General features: G+C 37.5%; 1 protein-coding gene and 1 pseudogene across 2 annotated transcripts in view; one reads left to right on the top strand and one right to left on the bottom strand.

Moving 5' to 3' along the window:
• The window catches only part of LOC139981607 (rabankyrin-5-like), a 45,086-nt gene extending 34,193 nt beyond the window's left edge, over window positions 1-10,893 (bottom strand). Inside the window, exons 1-5 of one of the 2 annotated variants that reach the window (XM_071994122.1) lie at window positions 10,786-10,893; window positions 9,233-9,416; window positions 3,496-3,614; window positions 323-375; window positions 4-86 (exon numbers count right to left, since the gene is read on the bottom strand). In XM_071994122.1, the coding sequence (XP_071850223.1) occupies window positions 4-86; window positions 323-375; window positions 3,496-3,614; window positions 9,233-9,416; window positions 10,786-10,795 (449 nt within the window). In that variant the 5' untranslated portion in view covers window positions 10,796-10,893. Of the gene's footprint in view, window positions 1-3; window positions 140-322; window positions 376-3,495; window positions 3,615-9,232; window positions 9,417-10,785 lie in introns of both variants that reach the window. The other variant, XM_071994121.1, reaches the window with a different exon arrangement.
• Window positions 10,894-12,776: 1,883 nt separating this feature from the next.
• LOC139981722 (U2 spliceosomal RNA) lies at window positions 12,777-13,025 on the top strand (annotated as a pseudogene).
• Window positions 13,026-15,859: the final 2,834 nt, after the last annotated feature.

A 15,859-nucleotide genomic window follows, 5' to 3' on the forward strand; every position in this document is an offset into this window, starting at 1 on the left:
TACCTTGTCTGTAGCACTTCTAACTTGAACTTGCAGGCTGCCCTCAGTAACTCTAAGATAAAGTCATCGTTGCTGGTGAGGTCCACCTTGTCGGTGTACACCCACTGCAGGAGTGTCATACCCACATTGTGAGGTATACCTATGATTGAATAAATGAAACACATCGACTCTTAAGATAAAGTCATCGTTGCTGGTGAGGTTCACCTTGTCGGTGTACACCCACTGCAGGAGTGTCATACCCACATTGTGAGGTATACCTATGAATGCATAAATGAAACACATCGACTCTTAAGATAAAGTCATCGTTGCTAGTGAAGTCCACCTTGTCGGTGTACACCCACTGAAGGAGTGTCATACCCACATTGTGAGGTATACCTATGAATGCATAAATGAAACACATCGACTCTTAAGATAAAGTCATCGTTGCTAGTGAAGTCCACCTTGTCGGTGTACACCCACTGAAGGAGTGTCATACCCACATTGTGAGGTATACCTATGAATGCATAAATGAAACACATCGACTCTTAAGATAAAGTCATCGTTGCTAGTGAAGTCCACCTTGTCGGTGTACACCCACTGAAGGAGTGTCATACCCACATTGTGAGGTATACCTATGATTGAATAAATGAAACACATCGACTCTTAAGATAAAGTCATCGTTGCTGGTGAGGTTCACCTTGTCGGTGTACACCCACTGCAGGAGTGTCATACCCACATTGTGAGGTATACCTATGAATGCATAAATGAAACACATCGACTCTTAAGATAAAGTCATCGTTGCTAGTGAAGTCCACCTTGTCGGTGTACACCCACTGAAGGAGTGTCATACCCACATTGTGAGGTATACCTATGAATGCATAAATGAAACACATCGACTCTTAAGATAAAGTCATCGTTGCTAGTGAAGTCCACCTTGTCGGTGTACACCCACTGCAGGAGTGTCATACCAAGATTGTGAGGTCATGCATTTAATTTCTCCTAATATAGTGTTACTGTAAGTCAGGTCATTTATGAAATAATGCCATGTTCACTTTCAATACCATCTTCATTTCAACTATATAATATTACATTTCTCATAATTCTTTGCACTGTAGACTCTGTAGTTTTATTCCTTCGAGTAAACACTTTGTTTCCTGGCAAGAAAGATTCCACTGCACTGTTCTTTGAAGATGTTGACTTTGTTCTTTATTGTGGTTTATAACCCTGTCTTATATCATTTTTTACTTTTGTTGCTATTGTTACTACTGTTAGGTTTTCTTAAGTTTGGTAATTTTATTTTCCAGGTATTGGTTCTTTTGTACAGTGCTCTTGAGTATGTTTTATTTCATGATAACAGCACTTGAATATATGGTATTTATTTATTATTATTATTAATATTATTATTATTATTATTATATATGTTTTGACTGCATATATACGGTATTCTAGCACAAGTTCTGTTTTGAAATCTTTCCATTTTACTTAGTACGAATCCCAACCCCTATCGGTGAACTACCCACATGTAGTAATAACCATGAGCATATTCCTTCCTGTCTCTTCTTGGATTGAACTCACGTACAGTAGTAGTGTATTGACCATATTATACTGGTCAACTTTGTTAATTTACTTACCCCCCCCCCTCTAATAAGCCCCTGGCTAGAGTAATCCAGATTGCATCAATGGAATTTTTCATCAGTAGCACTTTGTATAGTTTCTATACACATGCTATAGTTAGGTTACCATTGAAAGTACCTAAGCTGGTATATAAGGGACACACATGTGGCCACTCACTCTCTTCTCCTCAGACAGTTAAGATACTGACAACATATTACTAAATACATATCTTTTGCCTTCGACATTGCAGTTACTCAGGGCATGTTCACCCTGTGTTTATCTCATTAAGAGAGTGGTTATAGGACAGGGTGGATACTACATTCATATTTGTATTGCCTTACTTATTAGGAGTAATTGCGTGTCTAGTCAGCATCATATTTATTTGGTAGATCTACCTCGCGCTAGCCCTATAGTTGTGAAGCCATATATTGTAAGATCCGTAACAGTGCTATGGTCAAACATTTCGGATAAATGCCGTGGGAATTAGACGCAAGGTGACCTGGCATAAAGGTGATCAATTGGAGTTCATACAGGTGCCTATCTTTCCCGACTTTTGACACGTTTCATTAGAAATTTAGCGATACGAGTCATGACTCATTTATAAGCTGCTTATATCTTATCGATATTCATCAAATATTCTCATCTATAGATAACTTAAATGTTACTGCTTTAACTTCTTGCATATCCAGAAGCTTAAACAATGCACACTGAATGATAGAGTAAACTGTGAGAATTTTTACGCCCACCGATTCCCAGGGTTATTCTATTGATATACTGCTTGTAAAACTGTTAAAAAAAAAATTATAAAAAAAACACATTTTTTTCTTTTAGTAGACAATTAACAGCAAGGCCTTGTTTCACACATATTCAAAATCAATACATGGTTGAAGAAGCAAACTTTCTGTCCCGTGTGAGAGTCTAGTATTGGATTAAAAGAAGACTGCCTATGACAACACGACACACCCGTTCCCATGGTTTCCAGAAACTTTACTGGCTTGTATAAATACTGATTAATGACATACATTAATTACAGCACAGTGTCATGACATACTGTAGCATTAAAAAAAAACAATATGAAAGAATAAACAGCTCACTAAATTTCTGTCCCAGCATGCAAAGTAAATATTAACAAAGTACAGTGAGAAAATGTTCCCACAGGCTGAACTGTTGCTAGGCAAAAATGGAACAAAAGGATGGATATTTAACATTCACAGTTCTGACGAGGGTAAATGGGGCCAATGACGATTGCACAATTTAAGTGAAAATTAGGACTCAGAAAGTGTCTGGTACCACCTTTTCAGTTTGTTGAACTATGGCTGAACTGTAGCAGCTCTTAAATCATAATCAAATAGCGCCAACCCTTGAATAAAATCTTAAAGACCCTACATGAGTGTTCATTATTAAACAGAATACACTTAGGCATGGTTCCATTAGGTGGTCTCTGGAAAGTAGAAAACCTGATCTGATAACTCAAAGGTAAATTAGTGTTGCTGCTATAATTATTGGGCAATCAATACACTAATAGCACATGAAATACAACCTGCCAAAAAAAAGCAATGGCCAGAAAGCTCAATAACAGTGCCAAAAATTTAGGTTTCTTTGATACTGTTCAGCCAAGTATACACTTATTCATTAGGACTCTAAGGAGGAAAGTATTATTGACTAATATTTTATGGAAAATAGCTTTTCACTTTAAATACTAACTGCCATCAAATTGCTGAAACACCAAATTTTTACTACTGGAGGAAAACTTCATACATGTAGAAATTCCATGAAAATGTCTTCCCAATCTGAATCACAGAAGACAAAAGCTTTTTGGACAGAGAGCAAGAAGTGGAGATAGAGAGTGAGAGAGGGAAATATTTCTGTCGACTTCAGTTATTATTGCAATCTTTGCCTCACCTGAAAAGTCCAGGGACTGTACATCCTGAAGATCCGTAACTCCCCAGTACTGGCTGCGAGCTGCCAGGACAAAGCGATGAGCTTTGATTTCTTGTCCATCCAAACGGATCGTGAGGTCACTAAATAAATAAATTAATAAATTAATTAATTAATTAATTAATTAATTAATTAATAAATTGAAATGTGCATTAATTTGCAGTAAGCAAACTGCTGTAGATCTGTCATTACATGTTAAGGAGATGGCTTAACTTTAACTTTCATGGAGGAAAATGACATATATACTATTTTTTTATTTTCCAAAAAGAGACAAGCGCACAAATTTATTGTCACAAACTGTCTTCCATTTGTGGAGATAGATCATAAACCAAACCGAACCACCCCAAGACTAACAGATTGGTATTCTGAAAAATATTATTCAACATTGGCACTTGAACGGGTGAGATACACATGCCCCACCACTAATTTGAGAAGCATAGTTTCTTCTTAAAGCTTCCTTGCTACCCAGTTTACACACATATGTAGCAGGCAGACGAACCTAAAAACTGGAAAATTAACATATTAACACATAAACTACACTTCCAAATTCCCAAAATATAGCACCAGTTTGAGAATAAGTACACTCAAGAAGGTGGGATAGGGGTGGGGGGGGAGGGAAAGATCACTCGCTCTCATTATACCCCTCACCCAAGACACAGGTGATCAGTTACAAATCATTTTGCCCTTCCCAAGTGACTACCCCAGGATCTGCCAGTGTCTGGCCCCACCAACCTGAACCTCCTTCTGGTGGCAGTATGCATTCCTTCACCCTAACCATGTCAGTGACCGCTCATTAACAATGATCCCTCAATTCTGATGCAGGTGTTTCCCCATTAGGACAAAAGGAACAACTTTTATTTTGAAAAAGTATTAATATTTATTGAAAATGTTATTATTAAATAACAATTTTTATAAAATTCCATTCATTCATTTCATTCGGAAAACTTTATTTTCAGTCATGTTTTGAAATAAACCACATAATAATACACAGGATATGATAATGATGCAGAGAAAGAGACTGAGGAGTGCCCACAAGAAGCTTGAAGTACAGTAACTTATAAACATGGACACTACCCCCTTTACAAAAAGAACAAATACAATGAAAAAAAAAATATTTTAACTATTATAAGGCAGGGAACATTTGCAATTTAATAAGTAAACTGAATCTGGTGAGAAAGGTATTAATGCGGGCTCTATGAAATTGGCAACAAGTTAAGTCTGTACTTTTACACCTGGGATAGTTCAAGTTAAAGTGTAGTAAGGAGTAAACATTCAGTTATTTTTTGCAATGCAAAACAGCCACGTGTGAATGTGGGAGAAGCTGAATGACTTTGTAACTTATACTTCATGTTAGGTGGCTATCGAATTAATAGTTTTAGTCCGTTTTTAAAACTTTTACAATTGAGCAGATGATTTGAGATGAGATAACAGTGGTTTTCTCATGGATGAAAACCCACAATACTTTGGCCGGCTAGGGATCGACCCCACGACCTCTCAGATACTAGGTTTGCTTCTAATGCCACGGCCTTTATCTGAGTGCTTGAATATAGCACTGTTGTGCATACAATGTTAATACTAAGTGTAGGTTAGTTTCATCCGAGAAGAGACAGGAAGATGCTTGTTACAAATGATTGAGAAGGATATGACTGATGGAATCGATGAATATATTAAACTGTATCTCATATAAATCACTAGGCAAGGCATTTAAAACACGTCCCTACTTTGCAGTAAACTATACAGTAGCTGCACAGCATATTAAATATTCATATGATTCCACAAGACTGATGTGTTATTTATAATGTGCTATATATGTGTTATTGTAATGTATTGTACAAAATGAGTAGCAGCAGGAGAAAATTGTACCTACCAGGAAGTATATAAGTGAGATCTATGTAACATGTACACTGGAGTGCAGTATGTATGTGTGTATGTATGTGAACCAGAGTTAATCATTAATCTAAATAAGGAGTATTTAAGTCTCAATGCAATCAGAATTTGATGTAAACAACTGGACGACCTATAAAGCTAATTGGTTTTTAAATTGTCCAAAAAGAAGTTTGGTCGTCTCGGACGAACATTAATATTTGCCTGCAGCATATACAGTTTTGCCATTGAATGACATGATAGTTTCATGTGTTACTTTCCTGATGTATATTCAAGAAGATATTTCTTGCCAGTCTAATATAAGTGACTAAAACCTAAGGTAAAGTCCCTTTTGCTTATAATATAAACCATTCTTTCATTTGTATATATTTTTACAATAAAACCATTGAGCTTAAATACTTTAACATTCATAATCGTCATGGTAACCACAAGAGGTCATTGGGAAAAAGAAAGCAGAATTTCTGGCTACTGTGAAATTGATTCTTTACAGAAAAAATGAAAGTGCTTTCTTTTAACTCAAAGGACACACATGACATATCTTTGTACAAATTTCTACAAACTAGAGTACTTGATGAACGAATAGAACTTGGCTATTCAGTTTGAACGACAAAGAGAAGGAAACTATTAAACCCGCAAAGAAAGTAGTTGCTGATACAGGCATCATGCTTATAGCTCTTTAAAAATTACAATATTCATATCCCTTGTAGCAACTGCAAGAGGTCACGTAGGATAGGCATGTGGAGTTTGATGTGATTGTGAAATGTTCATTTTTATACAAAATAAAAGTGTTTTCTTGACTAAGTCACAGAGCACAATATAACTTCTTAATTATGAAATAAGCCATTTGATCAACAAAATAGTTAACTTTCTTGTTTCGATTACCCAAGAAAAGAAAGGAAAAACACAAAAGCTAACAGTAAAAGAAATGATACATGCATGGGAATCTGCGGCAAAAAAATACAGAGGGGTAGAGAAAGGGGGCGGGGAGATGCACACATTGGTTTTCATAAACCGGTTAACTGTCAGAGTACTTGATCACAATAACTAGTTTAAACAATGTTCAGGGTTGGCTGATAGACTACGGAAGTCTAAGGCCTTTATGGGCCTACATGCTAAATCAGTGAAAGATTGTGGACCCATTATATTTTCTTTACAAAGGCTGGACTGAAATCCTTCACAGTTTGGACTTGGCCCACGAGCTGCAAATCGAAGGACCTCTACATTAGACCCACAGGTTTCTATGCAATATGGGTTCTGCTTAAAAACATACTTTTTTGCGACAATGATTTCAACATACAAGAAAGGTTTATGGTATTTTGGCATTCCTTCTTGAAAGATTGTTCTATTGGCTAAAGTCACTTAGTGAAAGCAGGTAATGCATTTCTTAAACTCACAAACATTGTTACACAAATGCAACATGATATTTGTCTTGTTGATCAAATCCAGGAGGCACAAACAATGCAAAATTGCTCATGTATAATACCAGAGTGGTAATGAGAGAATACTGGAGCCTTTTGACTTAATATGGAAACTTTGGCTGTGTTCTTTGACAAAATCTCTCATAGCAATATGGAACATTTTCTTTGCTTGAGATGCCACTTGCAGAATTCAGATTGTCATAATTGCAAATCTTAACTTGTCAGTGAAATACTAATGGACCGGTCTGGCTAAATTACGGATCCCTATTTTCCTGCAAATCCACATTGCATGGTTTTGCAGTACGTTCATGGTCTTGAATGAATGATGATGATACATATAAAAAGTAATTAATAAAAATCAACTTAATGTTAAGTGCACCATATTTAATGTAATGCAGAATATTATGTGTTATAGGGTCAGTAGTCTTATTAGAGCAAAAAGTTTGCGTCTCAAGGACGCAAGCCCCCCCCCCCCCAAAGTTTGCGTCCCTTAAAAAATCTTGCGTCCCGATCAAACACCAATTGCGTTTATTGTATGACCTACTGTTACTAGTGTAGTGTAGTATAACTGCCAATACTTTGTGAATGTTATACACAATATATAGGGCAGATGGCTCAGGGTCTTAACTTTGCTGTTTGACACAGGTGGACCAGCCAGCCCCTCCTTTTGCCCACCCTACAGACTCAACCAATTTTTACCCCCAGCCCCTCCCCCCCCCTCCTTCATCCGCCCTTGTACTTCCCAACTGGCCAACTCCATAGTGGCTCCATACTTTGACCTTCGTACGACTCCAACAACCAACTCTTAAAAAACCCTTTACCTATAGTGTGTATATCTCTGGCTAAATTCCACACAGTTCACTGTACTAGTACTACTGTATGTACATGGGCTAGGCCTGTTCGAACTTCATGTTCAACTACACTATGCGCAAATCCTCAAAACCTGATCCAACATTTATCCTGGGCTCTTTGCAAACAATCATCTATACAAAAATCACAGTAGGCCTATGTGAATAGCTTTTTACGCAATGTCGATTAAAAAATCAAACTTCAATGTTCTAAAGTACAGAAGTTTACACACGAATGTTGCACCAAATTAAACTTTACTTAAGCACGTGGTCTATTGGGCCGCGAAAAAATTTGAAACAGAAACTACTGTCGTATAAATGCACATTTTACATTAGCAACTCTTAATGCAGACATAAGAAACATACTGTGAGATGAAATATCCTTTTAAGGATCAGAGATGTAAGCTTCCCACAAAATTCATAGATTGTCTCAACTCATAACATTTTCTGATCAAAACAAAAATGATTAAAATATTACGTGATAGTCTCAGAAACAATTCAAGTGCATCTTCGTACTAACAGTAATTGTTGTTAAAATGTATGCAGAAAAATATGAGACAACAAGGCCTAAAGTTATGATATTTGAGTGCACACATATAATAGTCTATATCACAAACTTTGTTATCTCTACACAGGGGAAAGTAAGTTGCAAGTAATTATTAAACAACATGCTCTGTGCTCATTGAGCACTCCAGATCTGCAAGAATCTTTCCAGACAATGGATAGGGACTATTAGCCAATCAAATCATGGGAATCATTGTCTATTTTTAAGCATGAAAATCTCTGTAATGGAGTGTTGTTTTAAAACCCTGTACCTTGCGGTTGATTGTTATGATATATTTCGTTTCAAACAAATTCAATGATCTGTAGGGGTGGGAGAAGTTTTGGTTCTTGTCAGAAGAAGTTGTGGTATTTTGAAATGAAATAGTGAAAGATGTTCTTTCAAATATGTGTTTTGTTATTTTTTTGGTTGAACTAGTTGTGAGTGTGTTCTTGGGGTTTGTTCTCAAAAAAAGTTTGCATCTGACGGATGCAAGCAATTTGAAGACTTTGCTTCCCTGGCCAAATCACTGCGTCCTGGACGCAGAATCCTGCGTTCGCAACAATGCTGGGCTAACAGGTACAGAATGTACCATAAATCATATAAAACATAAATCATATAAAACACGCACTGGTATGTTAAGCCTCAGAAACCGTGCAACCAAAATTTGGAATTCACTGTCAATAACTTTAAAAACTAAGAAAACAAGCTCCACATTTAGTAAATGTCTTACTAAAGAAATTATCATGTCTTATTAATTATGATTTAGCTGCATAGTCGCATAGCAGCATATTCACATATTGAAGCGTATACGTATTGTTATTAACATTATTTTCACTATTTTCTATCTTTTCTCCATGGGAGTCTTCTGTTTTGTTAAGCCAGCATAGGCTTTTCAGAAGACTTCCATTCACATTGTAATATTTATGTGAAAAAACAAATAAATGAATGAATGAATGTATGTAATTAACAGGTATGACCATTCAAGGACGTAGTTCTTCTTAGCTCACCTGTAAATGTCTTTATCAAAAAGATCTGCTACGAAAGCCAACAGCTTTGCCACAAAGTTGTCCTCGCCTTGTTCACCTTGGGCGGCCACAGCTACATCATATTTCTCCTTCAGATCCACCCATTTCTGTTGAAACTTGACATATTCTTGGCGCACTAGATCCAAGTGATTTTTCAGCTTTTCTTCTAAAAAGTTGTAAGCATACCAAAAGTTTTGTGCAGAAGAGATTAAAGGGAGAATAAAGTGGAAAAGGTATCAATTATTTTGCATCATTTTCTGAAATCGTGTTAGAATGATGAATAATGAATACTCCTCGTGTGGCTTGTAAGGTTATCAGTTGAATATCAAGAACTATTTCCATATTCTGACAAGATGCACAATCAGGGATGGTCTAGAATGAGCTAATGATAAGAGTGAATATGTATAGTCATGGCACTTCATCAGGGAAAACAGCCAAAGCATCTATTATTGATATCCTTTCCTCATCTCCTGTTCTTTACAACCTCCCAGGATAACCTTCCCCATTCTGGGAGCTGTCAAACTAAGCAGGTAAATCCTCATATCAGCTTTAAATTTTAAGTGCCGTTTGATATCATGAATTCGTGGCCATGAATCTATGACGGCAAAGTGTTGTGTTGGACAGAAATATTGCATACTGTAATTACAATGTGGGCTTCTTCAAAGATCTCCAATATTTGGGATATTATGTTACTCATTTTTAATGCATTTGTGAACATTTACAGAATAGATATCAGATAACTTTAACTTTGCAGAGTATGGCACTTTTAATACATAGGAAATCTGTGATGAAATTCATGCTTGAAAAGTTTGGGTGAGCCCTAGGATTGTCTAACTTTTCTGTTTATATGTAAGTAGCATAGGCCTTTAATTGTTGCATTTAGCCTAGCCCACATACATTAAATACACTAGGGTATAGGGAGTGTGGGTCACACATGCAGTCACGTTGAACCATTTCATCCAAGGCAGTGATCTCATATAGACCTAACAATAACTTAGGCCTTGGCAAAATTGAAGAATTAAATATTTTCAGCATTGTGTATGCCTAACTGAGTGTTAGTTTAGTAAAAGCAAGGATCAGGAGGACAATCAAGTCCTCGTCAAGGACCCTTTGGAAGAGAAAAAAAGTTGTACTGCATGCAAGCTTGACTGTGCTTGGATTAAAATTATGGCGTGGCTAGTCTTAGGAACTCAACTAATATTAGCTGTTGGATAATTCCAATGTGGTCTGACGGTCAGTACTCATGGTCAAAAATTTGTGCACATACAGTACTTGGCTACAGTAGCTAGGCCATTGACATACATATTATGATTGCCGATGAGCTAGGCTAGGCTTCTGTGTTGTAGCCTGTTACACGAAAAACAGTTTCGTGCATTTCATACTACGGTGAAATCGGATGATTTAAACATGGGCTTTGATTAATGACCATGAGGCGATTTCAGACACGTTTACGACAGTGACATTATCCGAATTAATGATTTCATGTCAAAGAACCATATAATTGGATAATACTCATCACGCCCATTCCCTCTTACCTTCGGCCATGTCAGCGAGTAAAAATGACCAATTGCAGGTGGGTGACCAGAATTAGCGAACGATTATATGCTACATCACCATTTTAGAAAACAACGACCTTTTATCAGTTCGAACGATCTCAAACAACATAAATTAGTCTCATACGAGCGACTTTGTTAACTTCTTATATATGTTTCGCCTTGTTTGGTTTCTTATGCTCGAGGGAGGGGAGGGATGGGGGAAGAGGAATTTCCAACACTGGGAAATCGTGTATCTTTATGGCTTAGGTTCAAGTTATTGCCACATCCCCAAAGGTCTTTCATGCCGCTTGCGGCAATGCCTACAGCATTCACAGATTTTAATGTTTGTATGTCCTACATCTTGTTTATAATCATCATCATCATCATCATCATCATCATCATCATCATCATCATCATCATCATCATCATCATCATCATCATCATCATCATCATCATCATCATCATCATCATCATCATCATCATCATCATCATCATCATCATCATCATCATCATCATCATCATCATCATCATCATCATCATCATCATCATCATCATCATCATCATCATCATCATCATCATCATCATCATCATTATTACTATTATCATCATTATTATTATTATTTTTATTCATATATATTTATTTATCTTTGTGTGCTTATGGGACCCAAACAGAAGCTTTCCTTTTGACACACGTTGTTATTGTCCCCGTCAACGACAACCAGATCGCCAAAGGTTATATCGGCATTATCAGGCTCGGCATTTCTATCATGTTGGCGTTTAGTGCTTGGATCGCCCCACCCATCGTCCCTTCTCCCCAAAAAGGAAGATGCGTACGTTAAAAAAGCTTAGACTATTTGCATTCATGAGGCTCCGAGTTGTTTTTCCAGATATATTGAAAGATCTTATCTTACAATAAGGTTAACAATAGTTCTTTATGTTTCACCGGGACAAAACCCCAACCAAAATGTTTAGCTTATATGACAATGATATTAGTAAAGAACAACTTCCCCCTCCCCCAACCCCTAAGAAAAAGCTTGCTGTGTTTGGGAGGTATCCCAGCTTAATAGTCCATCTGGGAGCTGTCATTTTGTAAATCTGTGATGTCATATATTGTCAGTAGGACCTGAAACATTTAACTTTCTACTTGTTTTTCTTTGCTTATTTTCGAGGTGGAATGTTAACATTGAAACCACTACCGTCATTAGGTCATGCAACTAACTTCACTCATTTAATTTCAGCTCAGTTGATATCACAGCAATGCATTTGCTGATAGTCAACAATTCATTTCCTGATATCACCAATGCATTTGTTGATATCACCAATCATATGCTGATATCAACGAATAACTGCTGATATATACGGCTCTGATTTCAATTAAAGACGAGCGCCACCACACAACAGCAAAGCTACGAATTCTGAAGTACGAGGAGGACTTAGACCAGGGTTTCACTAACTTTATCCCCCACGAACCCCTGTGGATGTCAGAGTTGTCCACGAACCCCCAACTTCTGACACGATCTGAGTCATTGTTATAATATAATACGCATAACAGTGCTTCTTAAAAGATCAAGTTCACAGTGTAATATTTTAATGAAAAAAATACACGAGATGAACAAATATTTATTTGGAAACTTCAAGATCAGATCACGAATTGTTTCACGCATCGATCACCCATCACACACAATGAGACGGACGCTCCAGTTTTTTTTTAATTTTTATCAAATGCACGATACGGTACTACTGTGGCAACATATGCGTATGGAACGCGAAAAAGAGTTTGTCGAAAGGTACGACTTCTGTACATTACTAAATTATATGATATATCAGATTTTAGTTCAACAAAAAGTACTCTAGTTTTGACTTTCAGAAACGTCTCACGAACCGCCTGGGATGGACTCACGCACCCCCTGGGGGTTCATGCACCCCAGTTCGGGAACCCCTGCCTTTGACAGGGTAAACTTGCTTGTTCAGTGCAATGTACATAATCTTACGTTGCTTCTCGGCCTTTTGGCTAAGATCATGTGTAGTATATGTTCCCTTTCGAGGGGAATGGTGATACACACCTGACGATGATCACACAGGCACAGTCCCGATGCAAGGGGACTGGGGTTGAGAGCGGATCAGTCGTTCGGTTTTTTGGTTTTTCGTGCCCAGGTTCTTTCTTTCCTGGGTGACTTTTCTCAAAAAGTATCTTACCTCATTTGGTTAATGCAATGACGGTAAAGGAAGAAGCACAGACCTTTCTTGACCGGCTTTCACGGGTTTGGGGAGAAGTAGGGAGAATGAAAATAGCAATGCCTCTGAGGCAAAAAGTCTTCTCAAAAGCTAAAAGAACTTGACAACGGATCAGCGCGTGGCCATTGGCAGTGGTGCCAGGAAGTTGTTCCATAACAACTCCCTGGTGGTATATAGTAGCTGTCCTGTTAACATTTAAACTTACTCCTTTTTTAGCGCCTCCGATACAGGTTTGAGTGTGGGAAGAATAAATTCTAATAGACATTTAGTTTACGGTCATTGACGTACACAGGTATGATATTGGGAAGGCAGAGCCGTTCAAAGCCACACAGAGACCCCGGTGAAACTACTTGAGTATCCCTTGCATTAAGAAGACGAAATAATACCGTTTCGATCCGTCGGAAGTTAGGATAACCTGGCCGGCAGGCTAGGGACCAGCGGCGCCGGCACGGGGGGGGGGGGGGCGGGTGCTCCCAATCGATTTTCTACCTACGTAGGCGGCATTATGATGGATTACTGTTGCAAGGGCGTAGGAACCGGGGGCTGGGGGCGCCAGCCCCCCCCCCCCAGTGAAAAATATGGGGGTGGAAGTATCATTCCGCCCCCGGTCCGCAAGTCAGAATATACTAGAGAGACTACTAGACTTACTAGAGAAACTAAATTCATCGTGCACATAAATTGATCATATTTATACGACTAAAGAAAGTCGAATTGCCAATACTGAAGTTCCAAAACTTAAGTTGAGTGACCATTACCCGATATATTTCACTTGGAAACATGCTGCCTCACACCAAGCAACATCTACGGTGGCATCCTCCTATTAGATATATCCATCCGCTCGATTGTTCTCCTTCAGGAAAAGTGCCACAAAGCAGCAGGAGAACATCTTTTGTGACCTGTTATCAATCATGATCTAGTTTTTTTGTGGCTTGCATGTTGAAGAGCATGAATGGAAGTACATGTGGTGGGAAAATTGAGTCAATTGAGGCAATTTTAAATAAAAGGCCAACTTGTCAGCTATCAGGTGATGGGTAGCGTTTAGCTAGTGAAAACTTTATCTAGACTTAGAGACCACATTACTTTTGTGTAAGTCAATGGGGCTTTTAATGGGCGTAAGCTACCCTAAAACGACAGGTCACGAAACCATGAAATATCGTGTGACAAATAAATTTGATGTAAATGCGTTCAAGCATGACATACGGAATTGTTCTTGGCAATCTGTGTTGCAGGTAACAGACGCAAATCGGTCGTTAGAAAATTGGGAAAATATTTTTTCTAAATATTGTAACTAAGCATGCTCCCCCAAAAGAAAACAGGGTCAAAATAATAAAAAAAAATAGCCCTTGTGGTTCAATGGTGAGATAAGCCTTGCCGTTAAAATGAGGAATTTGTCAAAATTAAAAGATCCAGAGACATATCGATTCCATGGAGACACAAAGTTGTAAGTTTAATTCGATCGGCTTAACAAAGTTACTTTAGAGATTCTATTGCTATAAAAACAAAGGCAATCCCAAAGCTATTTGATAACTCAACTTTTTAGAACTGTGCATTCCAATGATATATAATATGAAGAGTCAGCAGAAAACAAGCAGGATAATCAACAATATTTACAGTAACAGATCCAATTGATATCGCTGATTCATTTAACGAATTCTAAGTTTACGTCTTTATCGTCTAAGTATCTTATTGGTGTTAACAACAATGAGGATAATGATGATTTAGCAAGTGTTAAAGAGTTTGTTTCTTCAAAAACGCAATGGTGTTACATTCCAGATTCCAGAGATGACTGTGAATTTTGTCTACAAATCGCTTATTTCATTGGATGTTACAAAAGCCACCGGTCAATGGACGGGATTAGCGCCTATCTTCTTAAGCTATTTGCTGGTGAAATAACAAACACCATCACCCATGTACTAAATATAGTAGCATCAGAAACTTCGTCTTTCCTACTAAGTGGAAGAATGCCAAAGTTGTTACTATTAACAAGAGTGATTCAAATCTAGAAGTATCCAAATATCGACCCATTTCAATCTTGCCTGTATTATCTAAGTTATTAAAAAAAAAACACGTTCATGGTGCTTTATTCAAGTTTTTATAAGTATTTGGTCTAATACGAATGTCCCAGTCAGGTTTTAGAGAAGGGCACTCTTGTGAAATTGCATTACTAAAGATACTTGACGACTGGAATAAATCTATTGATAGCAGATATCTTATAGGATCAGTATTTCTAGACTGTTGGCATGTTTTAAGTCGTATTTATCTGATAGACAACAATCTGTACATATTAATCGTGTGCTTCCCCCCCCCCCCCTTACTGCCAGTAACATGTGGGGTGCCACAGGGGTCAATTCTGGGCGCGTTACTCTTTGTTTAGTTTATTAATGACATTGGTCAAGGTATTAATCATTGCTCGGCGGATATGTATGCAGATGATACAACATTTCATATGAAAGGCAAGTCTTAAGATGATTTAAATAACAAACTTAATGAGGATTTGGCTAGTGTTGCAAGAAAACAAATTGGTTATTTAGACAAAGTCTGTAATCTATTCTAAATAACAAATTAAATGTTACCGTCGAAGATACTTTAACAGAACGTGTATGTTGTGAATTATCTTGGAATGAACAAGTCGATTCTGTTTGCAAGCTCGTTTCCAGTAGATTGGCTTTATTTCGACGTATAAAACCATTCATTGATACCAATACTTGTATTCTATTTTATAATGAATATATTTTACTGATGTTTGAGTGTTGTAGTTTAGTATGGGGTATTAGCACTGCCAGAAATGTTCTCAGACTTAGTCGGCTACAGAAGGCTGCACCAAGAATTCTCAAGATTC

Source organism: Apostichopus japonicus, chromosome 15, assembly GCF_037975245.1.
Source record: "Apostichopus japonicus isolate 1M-3 chromosome 15, ASM3797524v1, whole genome shotgun sequence".
Taxonomy (NCBI): domain Eukaryota; kingdom Metazoa; phylum Echinodermata; class Holothuroidea; order Aspidochirotida; family Stichopodidae; genus Apostichopus; species Apostichopus japonicus.